This window comes from Calonectris borealis, chromosome 20, assembly GCF_964195595.1.
Source record: "Calonectris borealis chromosome 20, bCalBor7.hap1.2, whole genome shotgun sequence".
Classification (NCBI taxonomy): domain Eukaryota; kingdom Metazoa; phylum Chordata; class Aves; order Procellariiformes; family Procellariidae; genus Calonectris; species Calonectris borealis.
Genome location: NC_134331.1, coordinates 5,568,899 through 5,584,536, shown reverse-complemented (window position 1 = coordinate 5,584,536; position 15,638 = coordinate 5,568,899). Strand labels below are relative to the sequence as shown.

Genomic DNA, 15,638 nt, shown 5'->3' with positions numbered 1-15,638 from the left:
AACTGGAATGTTTGCCTAGCAGTTTCACTGGAGAGGTGAGAGCAGGTAATGTATGAGCAGAGACTTTCCACCATTAGTGACATTGTTTTAGAAAGATGGTACGGGTCAAATTCTGGCATCAAGTTTACATGCTGGGGGGAGGATTGTGAAAGACCATCCTGCCTTCTGCCACAAGTCTCTCCAAGTTTTCTGGGCTGTGCAAGGATGACACTCAGCCTATATGTCCAAACCAGAGTCAGCCAGAAATCCTCATGCTCTGCTTGCAAACCAATTGACTGGAACTGAAAGGGACAGCTGACATAAGCGAACTCTTTGTCAAAGAAGTCAGCCACTTGGCAGGGAAGCTAGAAAAAGCTAAATTTTGCCAGCCTTGCACAGAGGTTACCACCAAGTACATCAGGCTAGTGTTGTCAGGCAGGCTCTTTGTCAGTCAGTAGGTTTGATGATGTCCCATAGCTCAGAGCAGCTTGCCTTTTATTCTAAAAACACAGTGTTCAGCAGGAAAATCTCTCAGGAATTAGAAGAATAAAGCTGTCATGAAAACAGATTTACAACTCCAGGGAGAAAACCTGTCCTAGCCACTTACATTTTGATGACCTGAACGCTTTGGCAGTCTGTGCTGGCCTCACACACTAGCATATTGTTATAGGTGGTGTCACTCAGCAGGAGCCTAAGTAAGGTGTGAGGTGTGTCCCCGTCAGTGGATTCCTCCTGCCCGGGAGCCCAGCCCAGTGACAAAGCTTTCTGTCCCCCTCCACCCAGCCGGAGCCTGCTGCCCCCTCCGCCACGCTGGCTGGGGCTCAGTGGGTGCGTGCATGTGTCAAACCAGCCGTACCGCATTCATGTGTTCTTTATATAGTCTCATATGAACAGTCCATAAGGGAAACTGCTTTTTAAAATGTGAAAAAATATATATGAAAATACATGTGCCCATTGAGACTATGCATCTCTGTCCTTGGGGAACACCCAAAAGGCAAGGCCCGGACCAACGCACCAACAGAACCGGGCCCTGCTCTGGCACTAGACAGGACACGCACATCCCAAGGCCGCCTCCCCCCCGCACCACTAAGAAACCGAGACCCTGTCGTGAAACGCCAGAAAGCACGAGAAAACGTGCTGGGCAAAGAGATGCGCCCACACGGTGCGGCGGGTTTACATCGATACAAACCCACGTCCTCCGCTCCCTACACCGCGGCAGGCAGCGCGCCGCGGGCACACACGCCCCGGGGCGGCCCTCGGCTCGCCCCTGCCCCGCGGCCCTGTCATGGCGGCGCGGCGGCCCCGGGGCGCGGCGGGGGCCGGGCGGCCGGCGGGGAGGGGCGGCGGCGGCCATTGGCTGGGCCCGGCGCGGCCGCCAATGCCCCGCGCCCGGCCGCCGCCTCCTGCCGGCGCGGAGAATGGAGGCGCCGCCGCTGCGGGGCTTCTCCGAGGAGCAGTTTCGGGCCGCCTGCCGGGAGCTGGACCAGCCGGCGCCGGCTGCGGGGGGGCCCTGGCAGCTCCTGGTGGAGAGCATGGGCGTGAGGATCTACCGGCTGTACGACGAGGTGGGCGGGCGGGGGGGAGCTCCCCCGCGCCGGGGGGCGGCCGTGCCTCGGGCCCTCCCTGCGCGGGGCTGAGCCCTGCGTGGGGCAGCGCGGCTGAGGAGCGGTGCGAGACGCGGCCGTGGCGCCCCGGGGCGGGCGGGGGACGGCTGGCCTCCGGGGGCAGGGGGGCGCAGGCACGTCCCCGTCCAGAGCCGCCGGTTCCCCGCACAGGTCAGACTGAGGTCCGTTGCCCGTCCGGGCGCTACCGACCTCGGCTCAGTTTCTCCAGGCTGCCGGAAAGCAGCTTTCAGGGTAATGCTATTAACTGCTGATGGAGAAAGCTGCCCTGCTGCAGTAAACACCGCTCTCACCCACCGCTGGGGGAACCTGCCAACTGTGAGGCTCTTAAAGCTTGTTAACAGCTGGTGGCTGGAGAAATTCGTGGTGGAAGGCGCTCTCGGCGAGAGGAGCAGTCGTGGGTCTAACGGGGTGTTTGCTCTGCGTGTCCCACTTCTCTCCCGAGCCCCCTCTGAGGGTGTGTGTGGGGAAGGAGAGACCTGTCCCTGCACACCGGCTCCTGAGCACTTCCTCCAGATCTGCAGAATCTTGCTTCACTTCCTTCTCCCTCTCTCCAAAACTCCCTTCAAACTGATTTTCTACCTTTCTCCCTCTACAATCAGGAGGTAGTCCAGAAAGGGTTGGAATGAAATTCCTCCCTTTGTGGAGGGACTTACTTCTTTTAAGAAGTTAAAAATTTTAGGCTTCCAGAACTGACTTGTAAGTGATTAACGTAGTTAGTGTTTCCATTCTGATGCAGGTTTATGATTTAATAATGACTTTTGAATCCATATAAATATCCTATTTCTTTAGCTCTGTCATCATAGTTACCTCTCAACTCCTTATAAAGCTGGACTTCATGCTGTGCTTTGCATGAAAATTTTGTATTTGTATTCTGAAAAATCATTTCAGGCATGGTCATGTTAGAAAAAATAGCAAATAAAGCAAACGTATAGGTCTGTGTGAAAGGCAAGACAGGGTAGGGAAAGTCTTTTTTTTAAAAAGTCACTTCATACACCTCGGAATTTTTTGGTGGTAAATAGTCCCTATTTACAGCATGGACATGGTAACTGGCAATAGCAAGACAAGCTTATCAATGAGAGCACACAGCAAAGGCGAGCCTGGGGTGTCTGCAGATATGCTGATGAACTGGAGGGTACTGGGAGTGTTGTTGCTTCTGGAGTGGATGAAATAGAAACTTTAGGACTGGAGCTCATCTCAGACCTTAAATGTGTCACACAGTGAACGAAGGCAAAGTAACTTTGGAAAGTTGGAGGCTGGATTTAGCCAAACAAATGGGTCCATGTGCCCATGAGACTTGTGTTGGGGCAGCCTGTGTTGCTGTGGCTTTGCTGCTGTTGTATAAATTGAAGCTGGCTAGATGGAAAGTAGCTCAGGCTTCTCCATCCCATGCTTTTATGCAGAGTGACTATTGAGCTGACTGAAAAACATTGAGGTGTCTTTTTTTTGTTGTTTTTTTTTGCGTCTTGTACAATGACCCTAATTTAGGGTAGATGGACAGACAAGGTAGGATGCAAAGGACCTTTTCAAGTCCAGTTTTCTGATACTGCTGTGAAATAAGTCTCTTGTTTGTTGTGTCTGTCAGTTGTTCAGATTGCCACATGAGAAGAACCAGGTCTAGGAGAAGGGTCTTTGCTTAAAGTTGTTACTGGAAAAATTGGCTTTTAACACTTACTGAACTGCAAGTCCGCTATAGGAGTGGTAGTCCAAGAAGCTGAAGGCAGCAGTTATCTTTCCTGTTGCCTTTCCCTTCCACCCTCTCTGCAGGCTACACAAATAGATCTCCCGGGCTTTCCTGCTCTGTGCTGTATTCCAACCTGCTGATTGATTCTCCTGCTGATGGGCCTCTGAAAACCTGAAATGTTTCACTCTTGTTTTAACTTTCCTATTGTATTTTGCTGTTTTTATTGAATGTCTTTGTCTGTCTTACCTCCTGCAAGATGTACTGTTCACTTTTCAGTTCATGATTTGTTATTTCATGCTGTTATAAAAATACTACCTTTTTTAGTAGAAGATATTTAATGATGTATGCCAAGATTTGTCTAGCAGTGGAACAAATAGATTGGAGGAGAAGAACAGCATAATTTCTGGATGTGTCTTGAGCTACAATATAAGAACTTGAAGGCTACAGATGTAAAAATGACTGAACTGATACTGTGAACCAGTTGGGAGCCTACCTTTGAATGTAAGGTAGAATCCTACCTGCTAAGTCAGGAGATTAGGTAGTACAGGACTTGCACTCTGTATTTAGTGGCTTCTGAATTATATGACAGTAAATTACATCACTACAGCTCTGATGGAGGTTCAATCTATAGCAAAAATGCTTTAAAGACCTATATTGTATGCATATCTTTTGATAATCCTCAATTAAAAAGTATTACAGGCACTTCCAGCTGCCTACTGGGTGGAACATAAAAGCTTTAGAAACAAGCAATACAATGTAATAGTTTGTGGCCCTAAAGCTTTTACTCTGTTTGGAAGTGTGAAACTGTAGTCTGTCTTCATTAAGGTACAAAGCACACAATTCTGTGCAGAATCTTTGAGGCAAGCTCTGATAGCTTAAATGAGAAAATTACTGCATGGCTTTCTTCTGTCAAACAGATTAAGAGGAAGCTAAAGGATGCAAAGAAGCGGTGAGTGTGCTGATGAAAAGCTAGCTTTGCATGTTGTCCTGGTTTTGGCTGGGATAGAGTTAATTGTCTTTCTAGTAGCTGGTGTAGCACTGTGTTTTGGGTTTGGTATGAGAGGATTGTTGATGGCACATTGATGCTTTAGTTGTTGTTAAGTAGTGCTTACACTGGTCAAGGACTTTTCAGATTCCCATGCTCTGTCGGGTGCACAAGAAGCTGGGAGGAAACATAGCCAGGACAGCTGACCCAACTGGCCAACAGGGTATTCCATACCATATGACGTCATGCTCCGTATATAAACTAGGAGGCACGGTCCAGGAAGGGGGGATTCGCGGCTCAGGGACGGGCTGGGCGTTAGTCAGCAGGTGGTGAGCAGTTGCACTGTGCATTGCCTGCTTTATATTCTATTATTGCTGTTGTTGTTGTTATTATTATTATTATTACTATGTTCTACTTTGTTTTATTTCCATTATTAAACTGTTTTTATCTCAACGCACAAGTTTTCCCACTATTGCCCTCCCGATTCTCTCCCCCATCTGACTGGAAAGGGGGGAGGGTGAGCGAGTGGCTGTGTGGTGTTTAGTAGCTGGCTGGGGTTAAACCACGACAATGTTGACTGTAGAATTAAAGTTTTGAGTGAGCTTGGTTTGTTACCTCTCAAGATGCAGTCGTAGTCAAAGTCCAGGAAAAGAATATGAAGACTTCTATTCTTCAGTGGAAGAGCAGCCCAATGATATGGGGAAGTAAGACTTTTTTACTGAATTACTAGACAAGCGAGGAGAGTTGTGGGTTGCTATTCTCCTGCCTTACGTGACACCTGATGTAAATATACATATGTGCAAGATAATCCACATAGCATTTCTGACTAGTGACCTGGAATGAAATAGTGTTTAAGCTAAAACAACTATTTTTGAAGTACCAATGTAGTGCTTTGGAACATGCTATTGGGTCTCGGCTCAATTTTAGATGTGATATTTTAAATAATAGTACTTCTTGGGGAAAATAAAAATGTTGATGGCTTTTACAAAGGTGACATGAGCGCGTGGGGCTGCACAGGTGCTGAACAGTTCAGGTTTGAAACTAGGGATTGATGCCTCAGTGAAGCCACAGTGAAGATGAATAGCTTAAGCTTCTTGGTGCCATTATTATCTTCTGGTACATCAAATCTTCATCTTCTAGGGCTGATTTGTGAAGGGGAGGGGAAAAAGAAAAATCAACCATTCAGTACTAGAATGTTGTATAATCCTTCCCTCTCTTTTCTTGGGAATGCTTGAATTTGACTCCTACACTGTATATTCAAAATACTCTCATTGTTTTAATTTAGTCCTGAACTGGTACTAACAATAGAACAAACATTGCTCTATAGGCACAGATGGAGTTTCCATATGTTAAGCGAAACATTAAAAGCATTAACATAGGTATTATCCTGCATCCCACCCCTTCAGTGCAGACAGCTTTCAGAAAGAAAATAGCTGATAAATATTCAAGACAGATATAATAGTGCATTGCATATAAGCATGAACATTATAAAGCATTCTTGTATCACAGCCTGAAGTATAAGCACACCTGACTTGCTGGAAAGCTTACTCCAGATCGTGCAGTACTTGGTAACCTCCTGGAAATGGCTGAGATTCTTAAACACATTATATAGGGTCTGGAGACTTTGCCACTACAATTTAATGCTTCTGGTAAGCTTCAGTGTGGGCAGGATTTAGGCCACACTGACCACTGGAGATGAAAAGGGGCGTGTGTGTGTGCTCCCTTTGGAACTACTTATGAAGTAAAAGGGTACTGGTGTAAGGGAAGGAACAACCATTGTGCTGGGCAGGTCAGCCTGTCTGGATTTGAACTTTCATGTATAGATCAAAAAGTCGAGAGGTTAAAGACTGAATCTTGCATTGTTTTTTTGAACACTTGCTTTCACAGCTCTTGAGCAAATTTGTAGTATGTGCCCCACCTAACTTCCTTCAGCTGTTCTCCCTGCTGCAGAGTACTTCCCTTTCCTGTGTGACTTTTCCTCTCCCCATTCTGTTTCCACAGGAATCGGGACTTTATGAGTATAAAATCTTCGGTGGTCTTGCTGACTGTCCCCCAAAACTGTGTGCAGATGTCTATATGGATTTAGATTTCAGAAAGCAATGGGATCAGTATGTTAAAGGTAAGCTCATCTAGGCAGTTTAAAAGCAAGCTTTATGTCCACATTGACTCTTCCCAATAAAATTTTGTTCAAAGGTATTTTAAAGTTGCTGCATGCAAAGACTTTCAGCCAGACTTAAGTATCTTTTGGGATAAGGTTGCACTCTGCAAATATACACGTAAACACTGACATGGAACAGCTAACCTCTAATAACCATATAGCTTCCTTCTGGAATGAATTCTTTTCTTTGGTTAAAGCACATAATTGGCATCACTTGTTATGCTGGAGCACCTTGCAGCTTCTAGTTGTTGTGATTCCTAGGTTAAATTTTAGTAGATATTCTGGGGAGAAATGGAGATGGTACCTTTTGTGCATCTTTGCATATTGCAGCGGAGAAGTGCTGTGGCTTGCACCAGTTTGATGCGTGATGGAATGTCTTTTCCTGAAAGCATTGGTTGTTCTTGGCACCTTTTACAAACAGAAATGGGTGTATCGAGAGAATAGTTGGTGACTTTGGACTTTTACAGAGAAAGGAATAACTAATTTGGTTGAGTTTATCTAATGTTGTCTTTGAAAAAGGGAGTTGAACCTGGATATCCGTATGATGTTAAAACATCTTAAGTCAGCAGTGGCAAGCAAGGATTCAGCTGATGTAGGCATCCAGTAATCAATTTATTTTAAAATGAGGAGCTCTTCCCTTTTAAGCCTATGCTTAAAATCAGTTCCAGCCAATAAAACTGAAACATGGTCAAAGTGTTTTGCTGATCAAAGAACAGTGTTAAAAACCAAAGAATTGTTAAATGTTGTGCTTGTTAAGTCTAGGACAGCTCTATGGTGAACGATTACTGGTAATGGCTTTGGCTGTATTGGTACAGAGAACCACATATTTGACTCCTGTCAGTACTTGGTCAAGCTTAAGAAGCTATGTCTTCATTCATTAAGTGTTATTTGTCAAAATGGTCAATAGCTTTCTTGTAGCAAAGGCCACTTTGCCATTAATGAAACATTATCATACTGGATGTACAAATACTATGTTATCTTAAGTTATTTCAGTAGTCTTTGATTTAAGTGCATTTAGGAGAACTGAATCCTTCTTAAACAAACACTTTTTTTTTTTGTAATGCCTTCTTAGAGAAAAGAAAGGAAGCAGTTGGGGGAAGCTACACCCTTAAACTAAAAACTAGATAATGTTGCAGAGCTGGCGTTTATATCCTTGCTGACCATGATATGTTCATCTGTGAATTTATACTTGTGCTGGTACTTCAAGTCCAGCATTTCACAGAAGTTAACTCGTGAAGGGCATAAACATAATGTTAATTCTTTCCTTTTAGCTTAAAAATTGACACAAGCCCACCCATTCTTTAGAACTGTACATATGATGAAATAGTGCTAGCCAACATTTTCAATGTAAACTATATAAGCTTGGTTTTTCTCCTTTCACATTTAGGGAGCCTTCTTGTTATTTGTTTTACTATTTGTATTCCTTGTTGCTCTTACAGCTATGCAATAATGGCCGTCCAAAGAAGAGTTCTCTGCTGAACTGCTGGCTGGCATTGAAATAAAAACTTGACCAGAGTAGAAGTAGCTGTCTTTTTAGTTGAAAAGGTAACTGCTCCTGCACTAAGCATAAGAGGAGCTAATCTCTATCCTCTAGTTCTGTTCAGCAAAACTCTTTAGGAAGGCCTGAGTGGAGGCAGATACGGATAGGATTCCCGTGAGTACTTCAGAGGGTCATGCTTTGATCTGTTCTTGCCAAGGGTTTGCCTGAGGCCTCAGAAATTTTGGTATCAGTCTGCTGCTGTTGTTGCATTGCTGTTAGTACCCTGGCTATTTCCAAAGCAGACTCCTGGATATCTACAAGATGTGGGCATCTTGAGGCCTGGTCTGTGCTGCAGCTGCCAGTTCAGCAGGGAAGCTGCGACTAAACTGTAGAGTAGTGACTGAGGTACGACATGCCTCTGTGCCGTGATGCAACATGGTTGGGCCTGAGCAATATTGAAACTTGCTACTCCTGATTGCAACACCATCCTGATTGAGATCATACTTCCCAACAATTTAACAGTAATAATTGACTGCTAAAGCAGCAAATGCAGCTGTGCCTATTATGAATAAAATGGATTTGTGATCTATTGTAGTAACGCTAAGTGAAATCTGGTTATTGATTAAAATGCACTGTATTCTGCTTTGATCAGAAGCTGTCCACTAGTATTGACAGACTAAAGTGAGTACAGGTGGGACACGACTTAATTATTGTGTATTTTTTCTGTATTTGCAAAGATACAAAGGTAGATGAGTTAGTAGCTAAAAATTGCATTGAGGTCTTCAAAATAGTGTGTTAATCCCTTTGAAAAAGGAAAGCTCTGCAGTTAGAAATGAAAGTAAAGCTAATAAACCAATGCTCCAGTGACCTCTGGTGGATAGCATAGTGCTGTAACTTATTACAACGCTGGGAGTATTGTGCATCTGATACTGCTCCAAACTGGAGAAGAGGAAAAGCTGTTTTCGTGCGTGACAGCTGACTTGCAGGGCATACTAACAGAAGCCTAGTTTGGGACATGTTACATAAGGAAAGAATTTCCCATCTGTGGCACTCTTCTTGCCTTAGCAATGAGATTAGCAGTCTGTTCTAGCCTTATTTTCAAAACCACTGCAAGTGATGTGGCAGACTGTTCATTATCTCTGACGAATATATAGCACCTCTAGGCAGAAGTCTGCTCTAAAGGAGGAAAGGACCACTCTGTTAATGTGAACCACCTGTCTGGATCACACCCTTTTTAACTGCACCCACGTAATGACCAGTCCCTGAGCAGACAGGAACTTACCCTGGCTCAGCCCCATGGCTTGTCAGGTCCATTACCCTGATAATGGCAGTTACTGCCTCAAGGGAAGAAGCCGTACAGTAGGCAGTTTTTCAAACTCAGTTATGTAGTTTGCTTTGAATGAGTTTTTCTTCTTCCTGCCACACTACTATCTGAGACACTGCCATGTTTTACGGACTATTCTTAGACACTTTTTTTCCTATTCAGCTGCCTTCTGATTGAGTTTCCAGGCAGAGTGAAGGTGGTATAATGAAGGCTCATGAACTGCTCAAGCTTCTTGTTCACTGTTGCCTGTATATACTGCTGTGAAATTCCTAATAGCTTTTCCAAACTTCATTAATCCCTCATGTAAGACCTCTTCAGGTATTAGAAAGCAGCACTCGTCCTAGTTCCATGTTAACTCAGAATCATTTACAAGGATAATGACATCCTTGTGAAAAAGCGTACTGTACTTATGGCTCAGAATTATACAGAATATGCATAGGCGAGGAAAAGCTTTCAGATGGAAGGGCTTTGAATGAGCTAACTGTCTGAAAAGGAATTGATTGTGCCTCCCCCCAGAATTGTTCTGGTTTTGTGTCTTGGGTTTTTTTGGGAGGTTTGGTGAGGGTTTTTTATTTGTTTTGTTTGGTGTTTTTTTTTCCCATCAATGAATTCAATAGCAGCAGAAAAACAGGCCACCTATTTTTGTGTATTTGGTTCTTGAACAACCCTGCTACAGAACTTTTTTTAATGTCTTCTACTGCTACAACTTTACATACATACCAATTTCGACATAAGGGTTGCATATAAAATGTGCTCATGTCAGAAATCTAAGCAGTTCTTGATGCCATGTATGGTTCTGTTGCAGTAGAAATTAAAAATATCTAACGATCTTCCTTTTTCAACTGTAGAACTGTATGAGAAAACATATGATGGTGAAAAAGTAATCTACTGGGAAGTGAAGTACCCTTTTCCTCTCTCAAACAGAGATGTATCCTTTCAAGCTTTTTGTTCCTCATGCAGTTTTTGTCACCAGGTCATCCAGCGATCCCAACAATGTACTGATTCTACTGCTCTGCTGCACTTGATCTAAGATCTTGCAGTCCTCATGTTACATTAATATGTATAGCATAAAGAAGAGCGTGGGTACCTCTTCCCACACACAACTAAAGCTCACATAGCTGAATTATTACTCTGCAGGATTGAATCCTGTAGAAGCATAAGAAACAACTTGAAGGGGCTGGTATTTGTAATGGAATTCACTTGTGAATTCCTCATATGTCAAACTGACACTGTTTTGACATGCTTCCTCAACTTGGAATACAGTATGTCTATATTCGTGAATGTCGAGAGATGGATGTTGATGGGCGGAAGATCTGGGTCGCGTTAGCTCAAAGTGTGTCTGTTCCTCAGTGCCCTGAAAAGCCTGGTATTATCAGAGTTAAAAGCTATAAACAAAGTCTGGCAATTGAAAGTGATGGCAAGACTGGATCTAAAGGTAAGAGGTCAAGAAAATGTGATTACAAGTCCTGTAGCCAAAGAATGTATGTATTAGCAAAATGCACAAAGAGGGAGACCGGAAATTTTAAGCTAAAAACAGTTACTATAAAGTGGATGTACTGAGCATTAGGAATACTTTAAAATGAGTGAAACTTTTGGAAACATCCAGTGCAGTGTGCTACTGTTAAGAATCTTTTATTTAACAGTTGGACTGGGTAGTTAAGAATAGACTACTGACCACTTCATTCTGTGCCCCCCAGCCCGCACTTCTTTTCCTGCCAGCCAGTTCCGTTGGGTAGAGTCTGATGCTAGCTGCAATCTGGTTAACTCAGCAATGATATAAGTATCATGTTTGGCAGATACATAGATTAAGGGGTTTGCCTAGAGATTGTCTCCTGTCTGAGATTAGTCCTTTAAAGACAACCTTATTTTATAAGACAGGCTGCCAAAAATGGTTTGCAGTAGTCTAAATTAATATTAATTAAGCACACTCAGCTTCCCAGAGACTGGCTATACTTACTTCACATCCCACTTCAGTACAAGTTGACTTTTTTGTGAAGAATTTAGAGCAGAACTATTGTACTTGGGCTTCAGTCATGCACACCGACAGCTTCTGTCATATGGTGTTAGAGCTAATACTCGGACTATGGATGGATAACTTTCTGGTAACTTCTCTCTCATCTCTAGTCTATATGTACTATTTTGATAATCCTGGTGGCATGATTCCATCATGGCTGGTCAATTGGGCTGCCAAGGTAAGTAAAGGTTGACAGCACAATCGTCTTTGGCTAATCTGTTTTAAACAATGTATTCACTGCATCCATACCTGTCTTCTGCATGTTGGGTAGAATTATTTTTTTTCTGAAACAGATGTATTGACCTTTCTAGCTCTTATGCAGTCCCATTTTTAGAGTCTTGTTATTGTCTGCTTTCATGGCAGTTGTCTTAAATTTTTCTTTTTATTCCTATCAAATTCCTTTGGTTAATCAACCAGGCAAGTAAATTTGTGCAACAAAAACAACAAATCCATGTTCCAGAGCATATGTGAATAGCCTGAACACAATCAAACTTCAATAATGCAGTCTGTTCATGAAGGATTAAAGAATGGTCTGCTGCTTTGTACAAGATCTTAGAACTGTCCTGTATTTGTTTGAAGGTCTTGATCTACATAGTGGGAATTCTCATCTTTCTTACAGTTTTTCTTGATTACGTTATGCAAGAATGACTTTTCACTTTTCTCTTTACAGAGTGGTGTGCCTACTTTCTTGAAGGATATGCAAAAAGCTTGCCGTAATTATTCTAAGAGCACATAGGTTGAAGTTGATCTGAATTGTTTAATTCCTAGAGCTCTGCACTTACGGGAGTGGCTATTATATATTACACTGGATAAAATCTACCTCCAATACTGGAAAGAATTTTATTTTAGTTGTTTTATACCTTGAATTTTATTAGGTCTTTGTTTCCATCTCCAACTGAAGAGCTAGCCACTGACAAGGTAACACCAACATCCTTTTGAAAGTACTTAAGTTTAGCCTTGTCCCCCATGCTTTGCTTATGCTGATTGTCATGTGTCAGCTAGAGGAGTTCTATTGATTGACAAGAGACAACGATCTTGCTAGGAAAAACGACTGAACTTGGACTGAAAATTCTCTGCATGTGTTAAGCCTGGATCTGCCTTTGTGGCCTTGCAGGATGGCTTCCTACTGAAATTTAATAATGGAACTTGCATTGCTTAGGAGGAAACACTTTTGCTACCCAAGTTTGTCATTCTTAAACTGTCTGCCTGCTATAAACGGAACAAAATGCTGAGGGCATATAGGTAAATTACAAGAAATCTGCAGTAGGAACTGGAACTCTGTGTTACTAAGCTTCCTTGTGATGGCTTTAAGTCCAGATATAAAAGAACTTGTGCCTAAAGCCTTGCATTCACATCTCAATATCTTGTATGAAAAGTATAAACCATTAGCTGTGTCCAGCTAGAAAAAAAGGAGGAGTTGGCTTCCATGTCTGGTTTAAGGGGAACAAGTTATATCTTCAGTCAGTCGCCTTATTTATAAAGCAGCTTGGATACCAACTTTAAATTGGATGCCTGCAACTGAATGTGAAACTTGATGTGAAACTTGGGCTTGCTTGCATTATTAAATTTCATGATGTAAAGAATGAAACTGTAATTTTGGATGGTAATCCACTAAAAACACAGCTGAGCAGGAAATTAAATTTCCAGCACCTTTGCAGGGGGGGGTGGGGGCAGTAGGGGGTGGGCAGGGGGGGAGGATGGAGTGCATAAAAGGTGAGAGGGCCTCAATCTCAGGGATCTAAAATATTCTGCATCATTACTAAATCTAATCCTGTTACTGAACAAATCTTGTAATGGAGTAGCTTTGTCTTGTTAAAAAAGAAATGGTTGAAGTAATTGCCTTTATACTTTGTGTAAATACTTGTTTCCAATAAATCATTATTCTGTCCATGCACTGCTCTTGTTCCATCTCTCACGTTTAAGAGTGGCCATGCTGGGCAGGTCACAAATGACAGGCTGATATCATGGGCTGTTTTATTTTTAAAGGCTTTTGAAAGAATAACTTGGATTCATGAGAACTAAGTAGGATTCCATGTGTTTTGAAGAGCTTGCTGCCAGCAGTTTAGGCGTTTTTCAAGTGTCTTTGACTTGGAGACCATTACTGAATTGAATATTACAGTGCTAGACAACTTTCAATCCATTTTAAATTTAGCTGTCACATTTTTTTTTTCCAGCAGATAAAGAACAGACATCGAGAGAGAATAGTTCTGAAGCATAATTCTCTTTAACTTTCCATAATTTTGGTACACATGCGCTGGAACTGGAGCCAAATTTTTATTTATGTGTACTGAAAATGAATTATCTCCATCTTACCAAGAATATGATAGTGTTTTACCTGAGTATATCAATTCTCAAATTTCTTTTTTTTGGCAGTGTTTAAAAAAATTACCTTGAGAATTAAGAAAGCATTTTAGCAGTGTGCGAAGTATGTAGGAATTCAAATGTCATAAGCAATCACAAGAATACGAGAGTTGCTTTTGAACAACAGGATGTGGATACATGTTATGTCCTGAAGCAAAGCAACAAAGGCAGGACTAGGTGGATCATTCAAAAGAAGATAGAAAAGCAAAACAAACTATTCTAGACTTGATACAACAGAATTTAAAAAGGGGACTAGGTGAGGATGAGTCTTCCTGGAACAATGATGCAAGCTAATTGATTTCCAATTCCTTCTGAACAAAACTGACCTCTGTACCACAGTAGTACAAAACCTATCTGTAATTGTAAACCTACCTTAAAACTTAGAGTTTCAAGGTTTACAAGAAATGTGTACCTAGTAAGCTGAGTATGTGCACAGAGATGAATCATGTACAGAGGAGATAATGTTTTTTTTTTTCATCCTTTATCTCCAACCAGTCCATAATTTTGTTTAGTCTTTAATGAAATGAAAGCAGGAGAAAGAGTGAAAGCATTTTATATTCAAAAATTCATGATTGCATCTTTGTCATTATAGTTATTTGTCATCAAGACATAGCATACATTTGTCTGCAGTGGGCTGAAACAGTAAGACTGAGCATTCAAGAGGCTAAATGGCTCCATTGTCAATCTTGCTGAAAACTTGATTTCCTACAGACCCCACACTGAGAGTATAGAATACATAGCCTTTGCTCACGTGTCCTTATTAAAACCATTGCACAGGCAATTCCTTGTGCTGTACACAACTTTCCAAATTAAAACACATTTGATTAAACAGTAGCTACTGAACACAGCTTTTCCTCTATTTGCAAGCAACTAACCAATTATGTGAGATGAACGCACATCAGATCTGTTAAATTTAGGTACCCATGGGCTTTCATAGTAACAAATATGCAGTGAGACTTCAGTTATTTAAGTATGTGTTACTACACCTATCTTGTATTACTAGGGAAGAAAAAGCAGTTCCAGCTTTGTGTGATGTGGCTTCTTGTCTAAATGGGAGATTACAACCAGAAAGGAAGTGTTGGTATTTTTCAGCCTTCGGATGTAAAGACATTCATAAAGCATTTTAGAGCTTTATTCATGACTGATTAAATATTGATCTTGTATAAACTATACATGCATCATGTGAACTTTTCCGGATAGCTTGAACAGAAATTTACCTGCTGTGAAAGTTGTAAGTCATTATGCCTTATGAGTTCTGGGGCACAGGGTTAAAAACACATGGAACCCCCCTTCTCATGCTCTTTGTTAATGTAGCACCTGAAAGTTAGCTTTCCGTTTCCAACAGCTTGCCTAAAAATGGAGCTCAAAGTTTGTAATTGTAGAGTGATCTGTTGTAAACAGGATTATTTGAATAAAAAGAATGAAGCATTTCTGTTAGGTGATGATTGAGCCTCTCTTCTATAACTCACCCCCATTAACAGATCGGTAGGTATCACACTCTACAGATTAATAGGGACTAATGAAGTTTTCCTAGTAGCGAAATAGAACTAGAAAAATGCTGTAGTTTCTGGCAATAAACAGTTCCAAAGCGCAGTAATCAGACTTTCCATAAATCATAATGAGCTTTGGATCTATTCTCATACAGAACTTTTGTTTTAAAATTACCAGCTCTTACAAAAACATATTTTTGCATGTTGTTCTCCACATAAAGAAGTGGTTCTTTCGGGGGATGACTGGTCACCCATCCCTTGTTTCCATAAGGAGTGATGTTGTAACAAAGCAGATATAAACCATTCTTCCACATTGTGTTCTAGTCATTCAAATCCATTCTTTCCATGTGATCTCTCTGTAAAACTGTTGTATTTGAGTTGGAAGGTAAAGTAAAGGAAAGATTTTGAGTAACCCAAAGTCAACATAGTGAATGATGTCAGATACGCAATCACTGTAGTGCTGCCTCTCAGAAGATGATGTGTAAAGGGAAACACAAGTTGTCTTTGCTCAGGAAACATCTGGTTGATACTTCATTTCTCA

At 41.9% G+C, this 15,638-nt stretch overlaps 1 protein-coding gene across 5 annotated transcripts; it reads left to right on the top strand.

Annotated features, from left to right (window-relative positions):
- Positions 1 to 1,317: 1,317 nt before the first annotated feature.
- On the top strand, positions 1,318 to 15,044 carry PCTP (phosphatidylcholine transfer protein). 5 transcript variants are annotated; one of them, XM_075169604.1, is made up of 7 exons: positions 1,720 to 1,835; positions 4,203 to 4,234; positions 6,272 to 6,389; positions 10,081 to 10,160; positions 10,496 to 10,667; positions 11,357 to 11,424; positions 11,917 to 15,044. In XM_075169604.1, exons 3-7 carry the CDS (start codon positions 6,347 to 6,349, stop codon positions 11,980 to 11,982), a joined length of 429 nt encoding a protein of 142 aa, XP_075025705.1. In that variant the 5' UTR covers positions 1,720 to 1,835; positions 4,203 to 4,234; positions 6,272 to 6,346; the 3' UTR covers positions 11,983 to 15,044. The 5 variants fall into 5 exon arrangements, with proteins under 5 accessions (XP_075025700.1, XP_075025703.1, XP_075025702.1 ...); XM_075169599.1 differs by lacking the exons at positions 1,720 to 1,835; positions 4,203 to 4,234 and adding an exon at positions 1,318 to 1,544; XM_075169603.1 differs by lacking the exons at positions 1,720 to 1,835; positions 4,203 to 4,234 and adding an exon at positions 4,245 to 4,974.
- Positions 15,045 to 15,638: the final 594 nt, after the last annotated feature.